This window comes from Dermacentor andersoni, chromosome 10 (assembly GCF_023375885.2).
Source record: "Dermacentor andersoni chromosome 10, qqDerAnde1_hic_scaffold, whole genome shotgun sequence".
Taxonomy (NCBI): domain Eukaryota; kingdom Metazoa; phylum Arthropoda; class Arachnida; order Ixodida; family Ixodidae; genus Dermacentor; species Dermacentor andersoni.
The window spans coordinates 118,176,467-118,199,508 of record NC_092823.1 but is presented as its reverse complement, the minus strand read 5'-3'; the positions used below and the strand labels follow the sequence as shown (position 1 = coordinate 118,199,508).

General features: G+C 48.7%; 1 protein-coding gene across 1 annotated transcript in view; it reads left to right on the top strand.

The window, feature by feature from the left end:
* The first annotated feature begins 932 nt into the window (after nt 1-932).
* Nucleotides 933-23,042, top strand: part of LOC126544827 (ras-related and estrogen-regulated growth inhibitor-like protein) — a 59,849-nt gene continuing 37,739 nt past the window's right edge. Inside the window, exons 1-2 of the mRNA XM_050192317.2 lie at nt 933-1,431; nt 4,862-6,205. Coding sequence (XP_050048274.1) covers nt 6,142-6,205 — 64 coding nt within the window. The 5' untranslated portion in view covers nt 933-1,431; nt 4,862-6,141. The remainder of the gene's footprint in view (nt 1,432-4,861; nt 6,206-23,042) is intronic.

The window sequence follows — 23,042 nt, the reverse complement described above, 5'->3', positions numbered from 1 at the left end:
AACGTGTTTGCTCGTCAAAATGTGCCGTAACACTCATCGTGGTCTATCCCGCCTGCAGACCATGGACCAGGGACTCCATAGAACCTTACGCCCGGGGTTTCAATTTAGTCAAATCATGGAGTGGAGTAAAGCGACGGTATTCTCGTAGTCCATTGCTCATTACCTTTTGTGACCCTTTTCAAGATTTTTCTCACGCGTACTAATCCTTGCATTGAAAAGTGACCCCATACGCTTAGAAAGAATAAACTATGATGAAGTCAGTCCATTGCGTTCGTCAAAGACTACATATGATTCCTACTAGTTGACCATGGCGGACAAAGTCTCCAATCACTAACACTTCCGACTCCACTGTCAATAAAATCGGCAAATACACGACTATTCCTTCGCACTGTATCTCTTTCTTTCCTAATTCTCTAAAAATTTTCTTTCCGCGCCCCTGCAACTTTCGTCCATTGAGCAAAAGCGTGAGGATAACTGACCCATGTGCAGCGGATGCTCGAGAGTCACTAACGCTTCCAAGGAAAAGCCGACTACGTTCGAAGCGGGCAACCAAGCAACCGCCTAGAGGGCAATCGGTCTCACGCAACTGGCCCGCCTTAGACGACGAACACCCCCGCTACCACCACGACCAACACCACCACCACCAGCAACAACAACAACAATAACAATAACAACATTGCGCCCGCAAAGCAAAGGAGGATGAAAGGACACGGAGAGGACGTCGGACCAGCACAAGTAGACGGGAGGAGGGAGCAGCAACGGCAACAGCAACAACAACAACCCACGAGAAGGTTATGCGCGCAAAGCAAAGAAGGAAGAGACAGGGGGAGGACAGCGGCAGGGACGAGAGAAGGGGACAGGAACCGGCGTCAGAACGCCCAGCAGCAACAAACGCTCGAGCCGCCGCCGCAGCAGAAGCAGCAGATCGCGCCGCCGCACACACACGGTGGAGAGCGCAGAAGGAAGAAGCCGGTTTCGGGTCTGTACGCACGCCTCGGCCGCATACAGCCGGCGTCCCGGGGAGAGGAGTGGGGAAGGAAGATCGCGTGCGCCACGAGCAAGGTCCTCACGACGCGGTCAGTCAGTCGGCAAACGACCGCCGAACCAGCAGGCCGCCGCAGACATCTCTCCCACACGAAGGGAGCCCCATAGCGATCCCCCTCCTTCGCATTCCACGTCAGGACGCGAGACACTTCGGCACGGTTCGGCCGCACGCTCGTGGACCCGGACAGGGTCTCGCCTCCGGATCGGTCGTAGGCCCGCGCTCGCCGTCGTGCACAGCACGCGAGCCGAGAGGACAGCGACATCGGCGTCCGTCAAGTCGCTGGCTCCTCCTGGACGGAGTGACCGTTCTCGTCGTAGACGCTTGCTTTCGTCGACTGCGACGCCTATGACCGGTCTCACTCGCCTTTGAGTGAAGGCAGCTCTGAGGTGAGTGTTCGCGTTTGTCGACCTGCACGCTTTCCCAGCGTAAAGTGGTCAAGCACACGTGTGCCAAAAGACGGTTCGATATGTCGTACGGTCCTGGCAGGGAAGGTGTTGGTTGTTTGCATTGTAGAAAAAATGTAATGGAACCTGTTGGCAATTTTAAAGAAAATTGTAATCAGACCTACGCGACGGATCGGGTGATTAGCACAGACGCATTTTCCTGCTCATCTAATGCGGACACGTGGGTCAAAAGCGTCCAATACATCGGACGACACTGTTTAGAAAAATTGTTGCTCCGACTGCTGAAACTTGGTGAAATTTGTTGGGAAATCTGATGAAAACTGTCAGACGGTTGGTAGATCTCTTGCTGGTACCAGTAAGCGTAGCTGTGAGATGGGTGGTGTGTTCGTGAAGAAAAGGGCTTTTGCCCTCGTGCTCATCACATGTGTATCAGAAGCGTCGAATACGTGGGACGAAGTTGCTACCAAACTGTTGTAAACATGCATGACTTAATCTGTTGGAAACTATGATAAATGCTTGTCAGGAATTTGGCGGATGTCTTGCTATGTACCACCAGTCGTCTGCGTCAGATCGGGTGAATCGTACGCACGTGTGTTTTGCGCGCGCTCGCCCACTTTCTGCCGCCTCTGTCCTCCGCCTGTCCGGTTTTCGGCGTGCGCAGGTGTGACTTTCAGATAATAAGCATGGGTTGCCGAATAGAATGGAGTTGTCGGATTTAAACTTTGGATTTAGTGAGCGAACCCTGTGTGGGTACTTGCGAGATCTTTCAGGAGAGACCGTTAAAATCTTGAAGTCCGAAATTACTTAATGTTTCAGGAAACTTTATAGCCTCTGAGTGCGTTTTGAGGTGTTCGATATTAGAAGAAAACTGTTCTTGAACTATCCCTGCTCGAAGTTTGTGCAGATCTGTACCACTAACTTTATTGCCCTCTGTATGTGTGTGTTTGCGCAATCACGAAGGCGTGGGGTTTTTTTCGAGCTCCATATTCAATTTAATGTCACGTGTGCGGCACAGTGAAACTTGTTGATGTAGTGGAGAATGCGCAAACTGATTATGACATCTTTTGACCAGTAACGACTGTTTAAACCTTTGTCGTTCATCCCCGTTGAAGCTGTACTTACTTACTACCGACACCTCTTGCTCATGGAAGACCTGTCTGATCCTTAGCAGTGCAGGTAGTAAGAAATTCTTCTGCAACACTTTTGTATCATTTTGTAAAAATGTGTTCCCCGGGGCAAGTGGAGTTCGTAAATGTAAAAATTTGAAAGTTCGTTTGTTGAAGCTCATTGTGGGCACTTAGCACACGCTATAAGCGTGTTGAATGGCAAACCAAGCTTGGTTTCGACCAATTTTTGAACTCCTATTGAACGTTCCCGGCAATGTTGTCACGTGTGCTGTGCTATTGTGTTTGCGAAGTGAAATCTCTGTGTAAATCTTGAAGAAAATTATGCTTGCAGTGTGCTTGTTTTGCTTATAAACAAGTTAGTTTACACTTTTTCTATGGATGAATTCTAAATTCGCGTCGGCGGTTTAGTAGAGCGATGTGAAGTCTTCAAAAGTAAGTCAGCTATTAGAAAATGCATACTGTGTCGCGAAACCCTGCAACACGTTCACCGTCAAGTAGTATGGCTTGCGGTGAGTCATGTGTGCGAACATATGAAATTCGGAGTATCATCCGAAAAGTTATGTTCCGAATTGAAGCATTCTATCCGACAATTCCATTCTTTTAAGTATTTTGCTGTGGCTCCACGTATAGGGTTATTGCGATTATCGGAGTTTGGCTGCCATGCAAAGGGGTTGGTGTATTTAGGTGCATCGGCCTCTTTAAGTGCCTTCGTAAGCCTACTTGGAAATGCAGTGAGTTTTCTAACCTACAAACTGTCTATTGAACGGACTAGCATACGGTACGAATGAAAGGTATTGTTATGTGGTTATTTGTACGTACAAATAGCATCTGCATCTGATGTAGTTTATTTCTTTTCCTTTCGTGCGCATGTGTATGTTTGTTCGTTTTGCTCGGTTGCTGATTGGACAATCGAAGTCTTTATTTGTCGAATAAGCTGACACTCCAACATTGAACAATGCAGTAGTTCATTATGTTAGCGGATGTGGAAACAAAACGGCCAGTATTTTGTTTTCGCTTTTGCCCTGATGCCTTTGGACGCTTAGCAGCACACGGTAGTGGAACTGTGATATCTGTGCTTATTGATAATCTGAGATCACTGAACGTTTCCAATGGTGCTTAATCCAAAAGAAAACAACACAAATGTGACGATACAGAGGGCGAAGATTCCGTAACAGATTTGCTTCACTTTTAAAACCCAGTTTCTTCAAATATTATTACGTTACGAAAAATGCAGCGTGGGATACGGCTGTCTGTGATGTAAGCCGCCTATGGCACACTGTGAAATTTGCTCCAGCTTGAGAGAAAACTTGAAAGTTTGCGATTGGTTTGCCTAGAACAGGGAATGACCCATCCCGCCAAATTCTGACAAATTGAACTATTTACAAACTAACTCAGCCCATAACTTTTTTCCCCCAGCCATCAGACGTTATCAGAGTCGACGTTTTAAGGAGATATCTATTTGAAAAATGAGGGGAAGATCGCTTGTGGTATTGCTGTGCATGACGTCATGCTGTGCGTTCGTGCGCGTTAATGTTAATGTAGTATTGGTAAGTTATGATATCAAGCGAATTCTTCACATATATACTGTTTTTCGTAGTAGTTGTGGAATGCCTTGCTAAAAAATTAGGGCGATCACCTAATTTCTCTTTAGCATACTCGAAGTGTGTCAGGACACGCAGCTCCAATCACGTGTTTTGGTTGCACGAAAGGCGTACCTCACGGGTCACCAAACTTTCGCTTTTTTTCTGGTTTATTAGGTGCATAATTTGTGCAACCCTGGGCCACCTCCATTTTAGCGCACCTAGCAGCTATCAGTTAAACTGCTTTAATTAATGAACACATAACAGGTCAGCGCGAGAAAGAAGGACGAAGAAAGGTACGGTTTGCACGGAGCTGTTGTGTGTTCAAGAATGCATCAACTAGCCCACACAAGAGGTTTACTGCTTTAATTATTTAAAGACCACGCTTCACACTAGTGTTTCCATATCTGTTCTGTGAAGTTTACATGGCTACAGAAATTAATTATGCGGCACGAGTGACTGCCACGTGCAGCTGTGTGCAAACAACTCGTATACTACTTCGGATGGTGCAAAAGCTATTTTCTATACTTGTACAGGGACGAGACCCCTTCCTGGGCTATATAGTACACGGCAGCGGCAGGGCGTCCTCAAAACGGTTGCCACCGCATAAATAACAGGTCGACCGAGGCGCGGCATCCATATCTCAAGCCAGGTGTGTGTCTGACTCGCCAATTGTGTAACTTACCGGCGGCGCATTCTTTTCAGAGAGATCGTCGCTCCGGGACCCCAAGAAAGGAGTCCTGCCGCCAGAGGTCGCACATAGACCGACTACTTCAGGGGGCGTTCGCCCGGCATCGTGACATCCAGGGAGGATCGAGAAAAAGAGGAGGGAGTAACAGAAACAGCTTCGGGCGGAGGCGACGCGACAGTCCATCGCCAACGCATATCTACACCCCTCCAAGCCAGCGGGCTAGCAGTTCCAGCAGCCTCGGCGAACGCATATCGAACAGGGAAGCTCGAATCTCGGTACGCCCGCAACCCCGATCGCGCTCCTACGTCTCACCAACGGGAAATTCCGCAGAGGGCACAAGCATCGGAGAGAGGCACCGAGACACGAACGCACAGACACACGCTCGGCGACGACCATAAGAGACGGGCAGGTGCTGCTCCGGCCTCGAAAGAAGGCTTCTGCGGCAGCAATCACACGCAAGAGCGGAGCGAAAGACAAACGTGACGCGTTCGACGTGTGTGCCTGTGTCTTCTTGCTGTTTCTTACGACCGGGGCTCCCTCGTCGAAGTGCGTTCGACAAGAAACGTATACTACTCTTGCTCGAGGAGTAGTACCACCGTCGGCCCCTGCCACCACGTGCCTACCTGCCTGCCTACCCTGACCGCCGAGTCGCGAGAGAAACGCGCCGGCTCTTCCACGCTAGTGCCGGCGAAGCGCTCACCGCATCGGGAGCATCTCTTCTCGGACGCTTTTTTTCTTTTCTGCTGCTCCTTCCTCCTCATCCACACTCCTCGCCCCGGCCTCCGGGAGAAGGTCAAGAGAACCACCTGGCCGACGAAGAGTGTGCCGTGTGGTGCGAAAACGTAAGCGCGAAAGCGGTTGGTCGTGAGGCCGCGCCTCTTTTCGGTTTCTTTTGTTATTTTCTCCGGCGTGCTTCGACTCGGCCTTCTGGGGCGGCAGCGCGCGGTGCTTGTTGTCGGCACGAGTGAGCAGGATCTCCGTCTGACTTGGTCGGCCTAGCCAGATCAGCGTGACACGTTTCGAGTGTGTTGTGTGTGTCGCCTGTGGGTGGTTCTCGCGCAAATTTTATCAGCCAGCGTCAGCTGGAAAACCTCTCGGCAAGAGTGTCATCTGGAGCTTTCTTCGCTGCGGTCGTCTGTGCAGTGGCCTGCTTCGTTTTGACTTTGGAAGAAGAATGGCGGCGCAGGACTTTCGTCAGCAGTTGCTGAAGTGCTGAAGGGGCCACATTTTCGGGGGATCGAAGAAGGCCGGCACCGCAAGAGAAAGCAGTTGAAGACGAAAAATTACAGCGACGATGACCAACAGAGTGAATCGCATCAAAGTCGCCGTCCTCGGCGGGCCCAGGTCCGGAAAGTCTGGTAAGTCGATCGTCACTGCCATTTCTTGTTTCGTTTCTGACCTATCACACTTTCCTTTGCTCCGCGATGTTTCCGTCCCCTACTGTGCCGTTCTGTCTTGTTGGCAGCTCGGATGAGAGACGATACGCTATGACCTTTATGACCCTTACCTGTGTGTGCCAAGAGAACCCGCGCTACAGGGGGATTCCAGCGCCTAGCGGAGAAAGTGCGGTAGTTTGAAAGATTGTTTGCGTCAGCGGACTAGCGGTTTATTTTTCTTGCCTCTGATATTTTTTTTTTTCTATGGTTGGCTGTGCGGGCGACATCGTGTGATCCGTGATTGCATTAGTGTAGCGGTGGTTGTTTTTCGAAACGGATCGGTTTATACCGCTAGCACAGGCCCTAGGTTAATTTGAGAAATATTCCAATATTCCTTTGAGCTGCTGGCACTTCCCAGTTTTTTTTCCTCTCACGCGCCTACAACATCGGTTATTGGTGAAGTGTCTCCTGGGGCACGACCACTCTGCTAGTTTTAAGTTCCGCACGACGCGCCAGAAAAAAAAAAAATCAGACAAACCTTGATGCGGATTTTTTGCGATTATTTTTTAGCAGCGCTGCGAACTTGGTAGCACATTCCAATGCAAGCAGTGTGCATTTGGAAAGCACAATCACGCGATTTGTGTTGGCCTTAAGATTGACTGTAAAGAAAATGTTTACAAATGACTAGCGCGATTGAGGTAGCGGCAAACGTGCAGACCGTTTCTCGAAGAGCGTAATGAAGGTTGCTCTCTTGTGTTATGCAAGCCTGCCTGAGCATTTTGCTTCCCAAAAGCAATATACAGAGACATTTTGCAACGCTATTTTTAAACAATGAGGAACATGGTAAACTTGCCATCTGCGCACGGTTGTATTCGAACCTACTACAGCTAATTTAACCTAAACTACCGTGCTGATTCGTCAAGTGCTTTGTAGTTTAAATATGCCCTCCTTATTACATGTACATCACAAAGGCTATTCAGTTTCGGTTCCCAAGCTATGATGCCATAACTCACATTTCTCTGGAGAAATACATTTAATAACTAGCGGTACTTGGCTTTTGCACTCGTAATGTTTAAGCCAACTACGCCTGTTGTTTTGACGTTCTTTGCAGCAAGCACTGCTACGCCATGCACGAAGTAGTTATATGCGTATGTTTCGCTACGTGTCTATCACAAAGGCTTGCGAAAGCGTTCAGTGAAAGCGGAAGTGTTTACGTCGACGTGGTATAGTTGATCGATATATTTATCAGAATCGTGAGGGTCCACCACTTATCCGCAACGAAGATGAATGGATTGCGGCTGCGCTTTATGCGGATGTCAGATACGATAATCGGCATATCGCAGCCATTTACGCAACCACCATAGTAGTCTACGATGCCCTTGGACAACTATAGCTTTCTTGCCACATAGCGCCGCAAGAAACGCCCCGAGTACAGGTGAGTGAAACCATTAGCACCTGGGCGTGGGTCCTGCTTCGCAGCATTACCGCAATCCTCGCAAACGATTCTTTAGTTGTTTCGGTTGCCTCTTTGAGCGATCTATTCGCCACAGGCACGTGGCCTTAGTCTCTGCCATTCAATGAATCGAACGCAATTTTCTTCCACTGAACCAGGGCGGGAAGGATGATTATCTTTCCCATTAATCGGGTAACACTTTAACTGCGGTTGATAATATTTCTTCCAGTTATTAGTCAGCTGAGTTCACGTGATCCACGCGAAGCAGGCTTGCTTCCGCGAAACTGTGTGCACGTGTATCTAAGAATAGCATCTGCGTTGAAGTAAACGTCCATCTGTGGGAGGAGGGTTTCAACTTGATATTTATCGTCATGACAGTATACTCAAACTGTAAGAATGAAGATGTACAATCTCGTGAAGTACTAGAAGAGATGGCCAAAAAGCAGTTACAGCTACACCATGTCGATGACGTCACAACAGGGACAACTAGTCTGGTCATAAAGATTTTGTCGAGTGGCCTTTAATTATTGTCGTGGACTTAGGCGAATAATATGGGAACGAGATCAATTATTTATGTTTCATCTAATGCAAATGATTCTTACATGAGAATTGACAGCCAATATTATAGAGGGTGTTTCAGCGAACATTTTCAATTTTTTTGAGCATTACCTGCGGCAGATAGCACAATTCTAGTGCTTGAGCTGGTCTACTCGAAGAGGCGGTAATTGCTTCTACAAAAAAAAAAATGAAATGCAGAATAGACTAATTAGCAGAAGTTTACTAATTAGGTTTACAACTAATTATTTGGTATGAGCCTGAGAAGTCGTTCCAAGTGGATTCGCCTTGCAAACTCCTCGGCTTGAATTTGTAAATCGCAATATGTGCCATAAGGTTATTAGTTAAAACCTACTTAGCGAATTTTTTGTTAATTTGTGGATTACGCGTTTTTTTTTTTTGTGCAAGTAACGTTCGCCTCTTCAAGTAGACCAGCTCAAGAACTAGAAGTATGCTATCTGCCACAGGCAGTGCTAAAGAAACGTTTTTGAAAGTGTTCGCTGAACCACCCGGTATGTTGTCCAAGCGTACAGATTGAAAAACCGCCGAATGTAGGTCCGTTTAAAACGGCAAACGTTATCAGATAGGACAACGTTTAGAAGCCAACGGTGGCGACAGTCTTTCGCGGTCATTGGTTTCAGTCGTCGTTGAAATGACATGTGCAAGCTGCGTATCTGTGTTACCACAGAAGCAGCATGGAGAAACCGCTCGAAAGCTCTTTATTTTGTTCCTACGATGAAGCTCAGCATTTATCTTAACTATTCGCTAAATCGGCTACGGCCAATTCGCATCGGACCAGGTCGTCGTCTGTTATAGCTCGTAAGACATCTGCGTGACCAGAGACACCGCAAGCGATTTGCATGAGCCGAAGAAGAAGCAGCAGAAGCAATAACAAGAGCTAGTCAGCAGACGCCGTGTTTATACTAAGACAAGCCAAGACAAGGCCAAATGAACGCTGTGCGTAGAGCTCCACTCAAACAAGAAAGCGCAATCGTGACCGACTCAAGTCGGTCTCGAAGTTCGGCGAACTTGTAGTGAAGGGTTCCAGTATCTTTTATCTTCTTTTTTCTTTCTGGTCGTCGTCGTCGATGCTTGAGTGTTAGGTGCGGTGACATTTATTAAAGATAAGAAAGAGTAGCCAATCACAGCCACCAGAACCGGACTGCCGTATAGAAAGAGGAAAGAGAGGGAAGGGAGGGGGGGTCTAGGGGGAGGGAACCGCTAAGAAGGAAACGCGGTCAATGGGATAGTGGTCATCTCTTCTTTAGCGCCCCGGCGGCTGCAGCCCCGTCGGCGCGATATTAAGCGGCGAATGGGCTTTTTCATTTTTGTTCGGCGTCTTGTCGCTGAGTATTAGTGGCTGCAGTCTTTCTTTATTCTCTCCTTTCGAAACCGATTTCGCCTGGTCCGCGCGCGCGCTCCTTGAGCTGTATGAACGGGCCCGGCAGTACCTTACCTGGCCCAGGCTGCCGGCGAAAGAAAATCTAGGTTACGCTCTGCAATAACCAACTCCCGCCGGGTTAGTGAACCCAAAGAGTCTTCACATCTCCGGCATGTGAAGAACTGCGCCCGCGGTGTATGCCGGTTGAAAATGTTCACGTCGTCTGCTTCGCATTGGCAGTGCACGTTTGAAAGCAGACATCTAGAATGCTTTATCCCTGGCGTGAAAGAGGTGTGTGTGTTTGTATGTGAAGTGGGGGGGGGGGGGCGGTCTGTTGCGCGATTGGAACAGACGGTCGTCTTCTGCTCGCGCTCTGCGTGACGTCCTGTCGCTGGTCAATGCGCAGTCGGTCGAGAGCGGTGACCTTAAAAAAAGTAGAGAAGATTCACGTTCGACGGGGGAGAGTGCCCCCCCCCCTCCGCCCCCTTCTCCCACCGCTGGTTTGGCAGTTGTCCCTCTCGTCGAATCGAAGTCAAAAAGGTTGTTCTTCAATTTGGCACGCGGCGAGGATGAGCGAGTGGCTGCGCGCTGGGTGGCGTGACGTAACAAGGTCTGACGAGATTCGTTGGCGCCAGCGAAAGGTAGGTCTTGTCCGGGTGCTAAGATTTAACACCTCTTTCTCAGCTGGAGATGAAGCGTGCCGGAGTGGAGCAGGTTCTTTCTTTTATTGGCACAGAGAGTTTGTTTTGGCGATGCGTTGCAGAATCCGTCTTGTCGCGCGTGGTCGTGCTTCGCGAGCTTTGTCAGCTCCTTGGCGAGAGAAATCTTCAGCTACTTTTGTATTATTTCTTTCGGGGCCATTCCGTAAATCGTGTCGGCATGCATATAAACTGATTAACGGCGCCGAGTCCCTGAAGCAGCACAGATTTGTCTTGTCGGCACCATACCGTTTCCAGGAATATATTTCAAGGGCAGATGAACATTTGAACGTGTGATAAGCCAATAGCACAAGAGGAGTCAAACCCTATCTCTCACACAGTTTGGTGTACAGCAGGGTGGCCCAGGGCACCTAACCCTTCATACACTCTAGGCCACCATGCTCATATATTTCTTTGTGCATGCATGCGAGTGCCTGTGCACATGAGTATGTACAACGCATTGCGCACCCCGAAGTAGGCGATGAAAGTGCGAAAGCAGGCGTATCTATTTATGTTCGCATTGATACACGACCGAGCGTCACTGTCTCGGCAGACACTTGATGCCCGAGTGTCTGCAACAAAAAAAAAAAGGCACATTAATCGGGCTTGCGCTCAAATCCACAACAGCGTGCCTTGTATTCGTGCACGGGCAGAGTTTGCCGTGGCACAAGACACATTCCTTTCTAGGTATGGTCCCTGGCAGGGGCTTCCTGTGGAGGCCCACTGCTCCTACCTCAAGAGGACGCTTACTTCCACTGCAGATGTAGACATGTTAATGTGCAGGAAAACCTTCGGCTCATCGACACGGTCCCTGCTGCAGCTCTGCAGAGCTTTCTTTCTGACGCTTTAGGTTACAGCCTGCTGGTTTTGGCAAACGCATGCAAAAAAAATTCTATCACCCTTCAGAGTCTGCTAAGCCAGGTATAACGCACCTGTTTAGTGCTAGCACGGTGCCCGTTAACTTGTGCAACAATTCATAATCGTTATAAAGCTTTGTGTCGCAGCTGACAGTCACAGATCGCACATTCGACATCACTCTCGAGTCCCCAGTGACTACGTGGCTGCTTTTCCGGAGCACCGACCTCAAACCACATGTTCGGAAGTTGTACCTCAGCGAATCTGCCTTCCGCTGGCTTTTACAACAGCAGCATGATCTTTGTCACCCCTGTAAGGCCTTTGACAACCACAGGTACGCCTGGAGATATCGGAAATTCCGAGGACGGCCGACACTGCAATAGTGGCCCTACAACAGATGGCACATTTACTGCACGAGGGGCATTGGTCGATGGCGCCAATTTACGCTAACGGATTGTGCTCCTTCACCAGCTATACATGTGCCGTTGTCATCTCGGCCATACATGTGCCATGTTCAAAATGTCACATATGATGAAGCCAAAGGCGAGAATTTCAGCCCTACGGGCTGCTGTCAGTTACATCCTGCAAACTCAGCCTTGAAATTTGGTCGCGTTTTGTGAAGCGAAGGCACTCCTTGAGTGTTTACAGTCAGCCCCACGACACAGGACACATGAGCAGTCGGTATCTGATATTAGGCAATCCCTCAGTGAGGCTTTGTGTAATGGACATTACGTCGTATTCAAATGACTACCGGGTTACGGTGGCATCGTCCGTAACCTCCTTGCTAATGAAGCTTCTGGGTCAGCCCACAAAGCAAACCGCACGGTTCCCATGCGCCTGTCAAGAAGGGATGCTACAAGATATATTCATTTGTCTGGTCATACAAAGACGCAACCTTCCTGGAACAACTCGAGCGCATGGATTTGTCGCCTCCGCATACTTTACCTCTCGTTTAAGCCGCAGATGCCAACGCACCTTTCCCGTAGCGATGCAACTTTACTGCGGTGCTTCTGTCTAGGAGTGGCTTTTGCGAAAGCGTATTCTTTCCTGAGTGAAATTACACTCACATGTGCGATTGATACAGCGGTGAAGAGGAAATCCGACATGTCTTGTGTTGTCGTACTCGTTATGACACCGAGTCTGTCGCTCTTTGCACTACGTTAAACCAGCTGGACTCTACGCAATTTTCAAAGATTCCCGGATTGTGGCCTCATAGGCCTCAGGATGACGAAGCAACGCGGGCATTGCCACACTTTCTGAAATCCGATTGCTTAAGTGACCGTTTGTAGGTGCAATGGGCAGCCCTACGTCTCCGCACTGTGGCTGCCTCCTTCCTTCTCTCTCGCTTATTTATGTACCAATAACTCCTTCTCCTTGCGTAGGGTAGCAAACGAGACACGTGTCTGGTTGACTTCACCACCTTTCCTGTTTTCTCTCTGCTCATGTTAGGGGACACTGAATTGACGAATGAGCACGTGGTAGTGTGTTTCGAACCACTTGAAAGAGAGGACACTCATGCATACCAGCTGCCAGTCGGGATGGTCAGGCCAACACAGCCACATCACGCCTGAATCGAGAATTTCAACCAGTCAACCAACCAACCAGCTAACCTGTTTCAGTAGACGAACGTGCATCAGCCAATGTAGTTGGTCATTTGAAGCTGACACATCTAGTGAACCGTGGAATTGATATGCAATCCTTGAAAGAAAGCCGCGAACCATCCCTGGATTACAACGTGTGTCGGGCACGCCGAGAGTCCCGCATTTCAAGCATAGCGCGGTGAGACAAAGACTGCTCTACGCGACAGCAAATGGCGTGGGTGTCTGGAAATTCCTCGTTGCACGGCTCTTGCTTTAACGAGCGCAGAATAGGAAGCGAAAAAAAAAATCAGAGACAACGATTGTTTGAAGGATACAAGGTCCTCACGACCCAATCCACAATGCATTCCGATCAGTTCTTGGGACAAAAGAAGTCTTTGCATTGATGCCTCCAACGCAAACAAGTCCGAACGAAGAACAAACGGCAACCATGCCCGCCTAGACAGTACAATCGTTTCGCCCAGAAACGTCAAGCAGTTCGCGGAGAGAGGCGCCCGAGCGACCTGGCGACCCAGCCTGTTCGCCGAGTCGCTAAACAGACTGTCACTACGCGTCGTCTAGCAACGACGGCTAACGCACACAATGCGACGCGCCGTCGTTGCTTATATAGCAAGCGGCCGCGAGTCGGTCGTTCCAACTGTCACGACGGACAAAAGGCAGTGCCCCCGAGGCTAGCGAGAGATAGGCCGGAAGCCCTCCTTGGCGGATCGCGCGCGGAGCACGCGATCCACAATGGCCCGTGCGCGTCCCCGTAATGCAGCCTCGACTGCGTAACCTCCCACCGCTTGTCAAGCTGTCTCGTAAATGACGCCGCGGCCGGCCAGACGATGGCAGGGCGTGCGGATCTCGCTTTTATGTGGCAAGTTTAAATAAACGCATGTCAGGACGCGGCTCACATACAGACCCAGGGAACGAAGTGAGAGTATTCTTTTCTACCGTGTCACTCTCGCACTTTCATTCGCGGCGATAAAATGGCAGGTGTGTTTTTGCTGCTAGAGAAGAGGCACAGACGACGCATATCTCGTGGTCTTGCAGTCGACGACCCCCAGCGCGCCGGGTCTGGTACTGCTACTGTGCGCAGACGTAAGGGCCAACTAGCATAACGGCAAACTTTATTGGCGTGGGTTTCTGGGCGTGCAAGATTAATGACGGGCTGAAGTTCTCGCGACGTTCGAAAGCTTGTTCGAAACAGACGATGGTTATTAAGAAGTGTCAATTAAGTGTCAAATTAAGAAGTGTTCTTTTTGATTGCAATGTGACTGTTCTGTTTTGTTTTTTTTCGAACACGCAGCTTGTTTATTTGATCAATTGCGTAACATTAGCAAATGACACTCGGATAAGTGCCGTATAGGTGGTGTCCCAATTCACGCCACATAGAGTGGCGCCCTCTGGATGTGGAATGGGGATCTTATAGGCTTTGCTTTTGCTGGTTGAATTAGGCGGAAGCAATTGCGAGCCGCAAACACGTTACAGACGTCGTGTTTGGGCACCACCTATACGAGTTGGGTTACCCAGAAGCGAGCGACATAACTATAGACGCGAGTACTGATAGAACGGTAAGTACGTCCTCGAGATCCGTGACCAGAAGGGCCTGAGCGTAAGACGTTGACATTCCACCCGAGGCCTGAGGTTGGTGTCGTTTACAGTGCTCTGCTCTAACCCAAACTTACATGCATGGCATGCACACGGCAGTTCGGAGCTTCTATTCTACACCCGGAAGACAATTTTAACAGCATCGCGTACACAGGCAGGCACAGTTCCGCAATATGGGTTCCAAAACAACACTCAAGAAAACAAAAAGGTGCTCCTCGTCTCACTGTTCCCTTATCAAGGCGGGGCCGTGCATGGCCAACGACCGTGAACGGGGTGCGACGTCGCGCCGCGACCGCCTCCAGACCAGGCGACGCTTTACTCCTATACACACGATGATCCCTCTGGATAGCCCCCCCCCCCCCCCTTCCCCTAGCAAAAAAAAAAAAAAAAGCAAGAACGGCCTGGCGTCGTGTTCGTGGACGACGAGTCGCAAGCCAAGGCAAGGCCGTAAAGGGTCCGACAGTGTGCCAGTGGGGAACTAGTGGCAGCGCCGTACTGGGCTCCGGCGTACCAGCTTATCTCCCTTCCGCGTCCGCGCTGGCACAGCTGTAACTGCGTAGCTCCTTACTCGCTACACGCCCTGTGTGCGACACGCCATGTAGACGGGCCGTTATAAGAAGACCTCACCGTGCCACGCGCCGCGGCCACTACACAGTATAGCGTACGGGTGGACGTTAACTGCACGGGCAGCATTCCAGATTCCCCTCCTGGTCGTCCCACCACCGCTGCAGAGCCGGTCGATCTGCCACATCCGCGTAAGGAAACGGCGTGATGCGAAGTCCTCTCGAGAGAGAGGGCCGAGCGAGGCAGTTTTTTTGGGCGACGCGCGCGGGCGCGGAAGTTGGGGGACTTCGTGAGCGGGAAGTCGCCGAAAGTGGACTCGCCACCGTGTCCTCTCTCGTCGGGTTCGTAGACGCCATGGTTCGCAATTCTCGCAGGTTTTTCAGCTCCGATTTCGCGCGACGATTTTACTTGGGAGTTTCCTTTTTGTTCAACGAAGCTTTATAGGATAGTTCAACGGTGGTTCTCGCGTACAGTAGCGGCAGAGGACGCCGCTGCCGCAAGATAGCCACCGTGGATGTTGTGCGCGGAAATACGACTTAGCGAGTGGGAAGTCGCAGCGAGTGGACACGGCCTGGTGGTCTTGCGTCGTCTCTGATCGGCAACCCGAGATTCGTTACTATACCCCAGAGTTCACGTGGGTCAGGCTCTTATTTGCGGATAATCTTACTTGGGTTTCCTTGTAGAATGAAAGTCTGTAAGGAAGTTCCCCAGCTGTTTTCGTCCGGTGACGGCGGCGGCGCGTGGTGGGTATCGGTTACGCACAGGCGGATTGTGCAGGGCGGAGTTGCCGGGGTGTGCAGGAACATGACTCGGATATTGCCGATAGCACAGAAGTAGTGTTCTCGGAAAGAGTAAAGTGCTTGTAAGGCTTCGGTCTAGCGAAACCATCGCGTTTTATATAGCGAACCGTTTGCGAAAATTCCTGGGGGCATGTGACAAAGTAGATCTCTAGGACTTCCGGAAGGTGCAAGAACTGCTACATGCCATAAAAATATTCGCCGTCTTAGATGACACCGGATGCGTGTGTCGTGATTTTTTCCTTGGTGGCAGCAATAACATCACTATCTTCACCATAATCGACGATGACTGCGGCAGCCGCAGCAAGAACAGTGCAACAGTGCGTCCACCTAAAATGCTATCTTGTATACCTTTATTTAGTTATTTCTTTGTCGTTCATCATTGTGCCTACGGGAATGGCATCGCCACGTTGTACATGGTTTAAGAGGAAAATTAATTCACAATGCCACACACACGGTCCTATAAAGTGAAGTAACAATAGAAGCAGTACCGCGTGAATCAGAAACATAGTGGTTCGTTACAGCGCAATAAAAGACAAGGACACAAGAAGGTACAAAAACGATGACACGGCGCAACGCCGTGTCCTCGTTGTTATACCTTCTTGCTTCCTTGTCTTGTATTATGCTGTAACGAACAACTATGAATCCCAACCAACTGGCCCAACTTGTCGTTTTGATGAATCAGAAACGTTGTTTCGACTATTACTATGAACATTATCCGGCTACGGCAAGCTGCAAGTAGGACTTCATAGCGCGCATCAATTCTCATATGACACTCGATGCGTGGTTCGGGGATTTTGGTTAATGGCAGCAAAGCATCCCTATCACTATCATTATCATCGTCGTCATCGTCGTCGACGACGACAGTCGCAGCAAGAACAGTGCAACAGTAACGGCAGCAGGAACAAGAACAACAAACGAACAAGCGCCGTGTTCAGAGTCATACGCTCTATTGATGAGCATCGGCGTACCAAAGACGTTCCTGTGCGCGCGATACCCATTTATGGTCACCCATTTTATGGAGTAAAGGCGATGGTTAGGCAGCGGTTCTATGTGATGCTTAACCAGAAGGGGCTCGAATATCCCCGGTGATCTCGCTTCTTCGTATACCTAGTCGCTCAACCGGCCGTTCCCGCGTACCCGCTGCCCGGGCATCCACCGCAACGGGCGCAGCGGCAGTTTCGTGGATAGCTGTATACTGACTGCGTGGTGGCGGAGGCATGAATCATAGCGGCACGGGGTGTTGCTGCGCCGATCATCGCTATCTGCGCGCGCCCCGCCGGTCTGTCGCTCGTCCGAACCAGTCTCGCGGCACGTGCAAGGACGTGCGGCCAACAAGAGCTGCATGTTGATCAGGTCCGAAAGCTCGCAATCTCTTCCGCCCGGTGCAGTGCGAACGACGTTCACGAAGTGAGCGAGGACGGCACCGCCCCGAGAGTACTAAGGTGACGACGCCTTCGGCAGTCCCAACAGTCCTTCTTTCTTTCTTTCTTTCTTTCTTTCTTTCTTTCTTTCTTTCTTTCATTCCTTCTTTCTTTCTTTCTTTCTTCGCTTCACTTCCTCTACGCTATCCGAGAAGAGGTGGCGCGGGGTCGTTGTTGTTTTGACCGATACGCAGCGCCGAAAACCCGGCCCTGTGTAGTCGGCCCACGCGGGGATGTCTGCGCGCCTTCAGTCTCGTTCCGGATAGGTTCCACTAAGTGCAACATATGTGAAAAAATATGTTCCGCTTACTAATTTGGACCTATGCGCAACGATTGTCGTTGACTGTACTCGAAGAGAAACTTGGGCGAGTTGGTGGTGATTCATATTCCGGAAGTTAACAGCGCAAAACAGACAAGGAGGAAGGAAAAGAACACCATCACAGCGCAAGTGTCGCGTTCTTTTTTTCCTTCGTCCTTGTCTGTTTTGCGCTGTTAACTTCCTAAACATGGATTGTCGTTGAGCTTTGGCTCTTTCTTCGCTGGAGCTCCTTGCCACTTTATATTGTATAAGTCCTAATTTCGTTCAGGATAATTTCCACAAAGTGGGACACCTTAATGTCGTTCCGCATAGGTTAAGCCAAGTAAGCGGATCAAAACTGCGAAACTCTCCAGCTTAGTCGAAAATATTATAGGAGATTATAGGAGTGTGCACTTGTGTGCAATAGTGAACAAGCGTTCGCCGAGTGGAAGGCGATATATACGCAGATCCTGCTGGGAAGTGTGGGTTGAGAAATGGAGTGGGGACGCTGTGCATGCTGCAGTCTTGGAGCAATTGTCGCTTGTGCTTTGTGAGTGTGTCTGTATTCCCGTGTGCTTTTTGTTTAGAGGCTTCATTGTTGGCTGAAAAAAAAAAGCTGGCTAAAACCAACCGCATGCACACGTGACACTATCTGTATAATTTCATTGGAAGTTGGTGTTATCTAGCACGCGTGATGTAACGTTATCAAGCCTGCGTGCTGATGTATAGCATGAGCAAGACAGATTACACGTGTCGCACTCTTGCTATCATGTCCAGTCATGTGACCTGTTAGACCTGTTAGTCACTGTTAGAATCACATTTAGTCACATGATTTCCTCGGGCTTCATTGTTTACTGGCTTCATTCTGTTGTTACTATGGGGAACCAGGACCGGCCAGGAGATGTTACGGCAGTTTGAGTGTGCAGCTGAAGCATGCTGACACCGTCCGATGAAGAGGACACAAAAATGCTACGCCATTTTGGATGGTAACATACGCGCGTCTTATATAGCGACGTTCGCTTTAGCCTCTTTGCGTCCACCCGAGCAGTGGCCATACCCACGCGCGTTGGAGAAGTGCACACGCTCGTGGTGCGTTCTAGCACGCTGGGTCCAAGTGAGGCGAGAATCTGGACACATGTACCTCAAGACGAGCGGGGAAATAGAAGACGCTAGATCACCAGCATGTACTGCTGAAAACTGCCTCCCACCGCTCGCTAGGCTGTGTGTTACGGTGCTGCTGTTGCATCGCTGGTTTCAGCGCTGGTGGCCCACAGCAATAAGTCGAAACCCGGCTTACCCTCCGCTCTTCAATTCTTGTCGCTTAACAGCACCGTACTACGCAGCTTTCGTTGGTACTGTTGCCTTAGCTGACGCTGTTCGTCTCATATCGTGAATCGCCAAGTCGTCTAAGCTTCCCGCTTTTTAAACAGGAAGCAACGCAGATAAATCACAACTGGCAATATCCTACTTCGTGGCCAGCGACGATCGTGGAGAAATTTGTATGCACGGCTGATGAGGAGTACTTGGCACATTTCGCTTCTCTCGCTCGAGGATTCACGCGCCTGCTTGAGGTGACTCATGGTCCTGCTTACAAGGTTGTGACGACAAGTTGGAACGGGAGAGCAAGGCAACCCATACATCTTTTTCTCTAACGCCAAGCCTTGGCGAAGCGGGATCGGTTAGCTATTCAGGTCACTTGACACATCGGCCGGCGTAACCCTATGTCTGAAATGTAACAGCACGACTGTGGACGAGGAGATAAACGGAAGAGCAGGCAAGGGCAAGTTCTTATGCCAGAATGAGATGAGGCAAGGACAGCGCTTGTTCTTCATTGCTTTGCGGTTGCATGTCGGGGTCGTAAGACGCGCTGCTGCATCTTTAATCACGCAGAACCAGGTGAACCAATCCTTGATCTTACTAAGTAACTGTGGGAATGCGATCCGGACCTCAGAACTTATTACCCACCAGTTCTTGCACAGAGGCGGCTGCTTAGGCTGGCGTATTTTCTTCCAAACACCACTTCACTTGATGTAGCAAAAAGAAAAAAAAATTGTCGAAGAAAACGATACATTAGAATGGGGTAAAATGAAAGCCTAACTTTTCTTTTTAAAAGGAAATCTAAGGATAAAATCAAGTTGAGTTTTAGTAAACGATGTTTCTGTAATTTAATTTCAGTGTATTATTCTTTAAATACAATGAATTGGTAAGATACAATATACAGACGAGGGTCCCAAAATCAAAAACTGCAACGGGACCCTCAGTTAATAATAAAAATGTAGAGATATATTAAAGAAGAGCAAGCTAACTAAAAGAAACAAGTACGATCGCGGAAACACAAAATATAAAAATAAAATAAACGAAAACTAATTGTATGTATACAAGCCTATAGTGCACAAAAGAAAACTGTCAATACATTCAAATTGCAAATGTAATGTAACGAATGACGTAAACATAGTTACAGCTATAAAACAGCTTAAGGGCATGACTAAATGTATGAAAGAATGAAGATTTAATGCTGACAGGCAAACCAATCCACAGATTTAAGCAGCGAATGATGATGTCATTTTCCCATAATACCGCTAAAGCCACTATAATTGCTGAAGGAGGTCTAATGAGCTAGAACAGACTCAAAAACAAATTCCCGGTGGCGATCCCGTTTTTAAGCAGCCGCATCAGCCAGCCATCGCGTTGCAGTTTTTTAGACGCCGTCTACTCGAACCTCGTTTCATTTTTTCTCGGTAAAGATGAACTGCATCAAATTTCTGAAGGATTCAAAGACAGAACCTGGGTAGTTTTAATAACATTTGCTTAACCACCATGTCCGAAACGCAAAAAAAAAAATACTATGCAATCTGTGACGTCATGCTGACGCGCCGCTCCAGGGGGGTTCCAGGGCGCAATTCGAAAAACGAAACTTTGACGATCATTTTGTCTTCTATTGTTCAACCTACTGCCGCGAAATCAACGAAAACAGAGTTGTTCAGTAACACTTTATTAGTAAAAACCGATTCAGTGTTCTCTTCATCGCCAATTAAGCAGTGCGTCGTGTCAAAAAAGAAAAAAGGAAAGAGGTAGAGGAGGACCAGTCAAACTAGTTCTCGCTAAATACACTCCAGATCATCGTTTTAATACGTTTTGATCTTTCTTCTTGCAACGGTTTGTTTTACATCTTCAGTTTTCTCACGCCGCGTAAGTTTCTGAGGTGGAATGAAAAGGACTGAGTTGGCATGTAGCGCAGACTTGCCAAGGTTAAGTGCATATCGCTAGCGCACTTCCCAGTAAAAAAAAAAAAAAGAAAAAAAAGCTATTGCAACTGTTCATTTCGCAGCCAGCGAGGCCGCACTATACCTCCGTCGTTCAGATGCATCGGCGCGTGTACACGACTTCACGTTGCTCGGTTACACCCCCTGTTGCGCGCACTTCCCAACATCGTTTTCCGTAGTCGAGACATTGGCAGTTAACACACAGTGGCGCAATATTCTTTTTTTTTTTTTTTTTGCAGGACACTAATATGTTTGCCCTATCGTACCCAATGCAACGACGAGACGCAAGAATAATGACAATACGATCGCTTAGCCACCGCGCCAGTAGTTGCGCAACGCGTCGTGCGACAATTCGGAGAACAACGGCACTGAATAACAAGTAGGCATCGCTGTAAGGCAGACACGCCTAGGCGCATGGAACGCTGTTCCCTGAACCGTTCAAAATGGGATAGCTGTAAGTTCGCACGCGAAAGGACGTCATGCTTCAACTGGCATTGGCTGTTTCATCGCGAGGAGGATCGGGATTTCAAAATGGATTGCGCACCATGATCTGCGTAACCGTCGCTAATATTGAAGAAAGAAAGCGATGCATTGCACGTGGTTGAACCACACGCAGTCTGAACAGAACATCTTCTAAGAAACAGCAATACTGAAACTGAGGAGTGCATACACTGGATGCTGTAGTCTGTAGCGTCATTCCTAATGAATGCTGAGAAACGGGGTCGACGGAAAGCTTTTTTTTTTTGCGTGACGCACTGTCGAAAGTCATGTTTGATGACGCAGATCTTCCAGGAAAGGACGGTGCTTGCTACCGTGAAAGATTAGGGACGCAACTTTCTTCATTAATGTGGCCGGTTCGAAAGTTCGGTAGTCGATTGTGGTGCATGCTTGAGTAATTGCGTCTCTTCTTCACTGACCAAACATTTTGTTTGATAATTTCGCACCCATCATATTCAATTAAGCACTTCCCAGTGGATTCGACAACTAATAAGATCGGTGACGGAAGGGACATTAAGTTATCTAAAACCTGAATGAATTGTTCCGTTGGCGATGGAGGTCGGGTTTCCCTGCACACGGAGATACACTCTCACACACAAGCAGTGTTCAAACAAACGCACGCACACAGGTCGGAAAACATAACCAAGGACATGCGCGTGCATGCACACGCGCATGCGCTCATAGACAAAACCACACTCAGATACAAACAAACAAGCAAAGACCTAACGAACATAAATACGTACACGCGCATTCACTTGAACGAACAAACCAACGCATGTGCTCAAGAAGACTAGCACGAACCGAGAAAAGAAGAAAATGCGGCAGAACTCTTCTTGCGCTGGCGGTTGATAGTAATGCGAATAGCAATCGAGTAATGTAGTAACAGACCATATTCCTGCAGTCACACTTATTTAACGCGCGTAGTGATAATTATTCTTCGAGTTCCGTTATTCCGGCTATATATGCCACACGCTCCGATATTAACTCCACTTTGGTATGGTGCCGGCTTGCTAATGTCGCTCATGAGCATGGAGGCATGATGACGACTGTGTGAAGCTGACGTAGTGACGATTCGATGGTAAAATGACACCTACGGAACGACAAAGGCATACAAAGACGATGGCATGACGACAATGAGATGTGGATGAATTGTCACATGGCACGACGACAACAACATGGCGATGATGACATAAGGAGAATAAGATGACGATGACTGTATGACGACGATGGTGTAATGATGACAGTACCACGACAACCATACAATGAAGAAGCAGGATTGACGAAGATGGCACAAGCAAAACCGTACGACGACGCTTGCTTGATGACGTCTGTGTGACGATGACGCAATGAGGCTATGCCTACGTTGTGAAGTTAACCATTGAGCGACAAAATACAGCCCACGTGATGAAATGCCCACGAGAGATACTCCATGGCATAGAAGGACATGCACCGTAATAAGTCGCATAGACATGCATATCGTGGTTATGCACCGGTGTAATTCACTCTCGCCTTTCTACATACAACCCATGAAATGTAGGATTTATTCGCCCTACTGTAAATGCAAATGCAGGGAAACAACATCCAGCTTACATAATACCATGTAACTTCAGCACCAGCAAAGTAAAATTAAATTCAGACAATCGTCAAGCGGCAACCTACAGGTGCGCTATTTATATATAATAATTTCTCAGTGTTCGGTCACCGGAGAGAGTACGGCTTTTTAGCAAAAGAAAAGTAAATTTTAAGCGTGATGTCAGTCTCTCTCGCCAAATAACGCCGTGAGCAATGACGTCATGTAATGCGTCATGTTTGTGACGCGCCAAGAACCTGCTGTAGGAATTC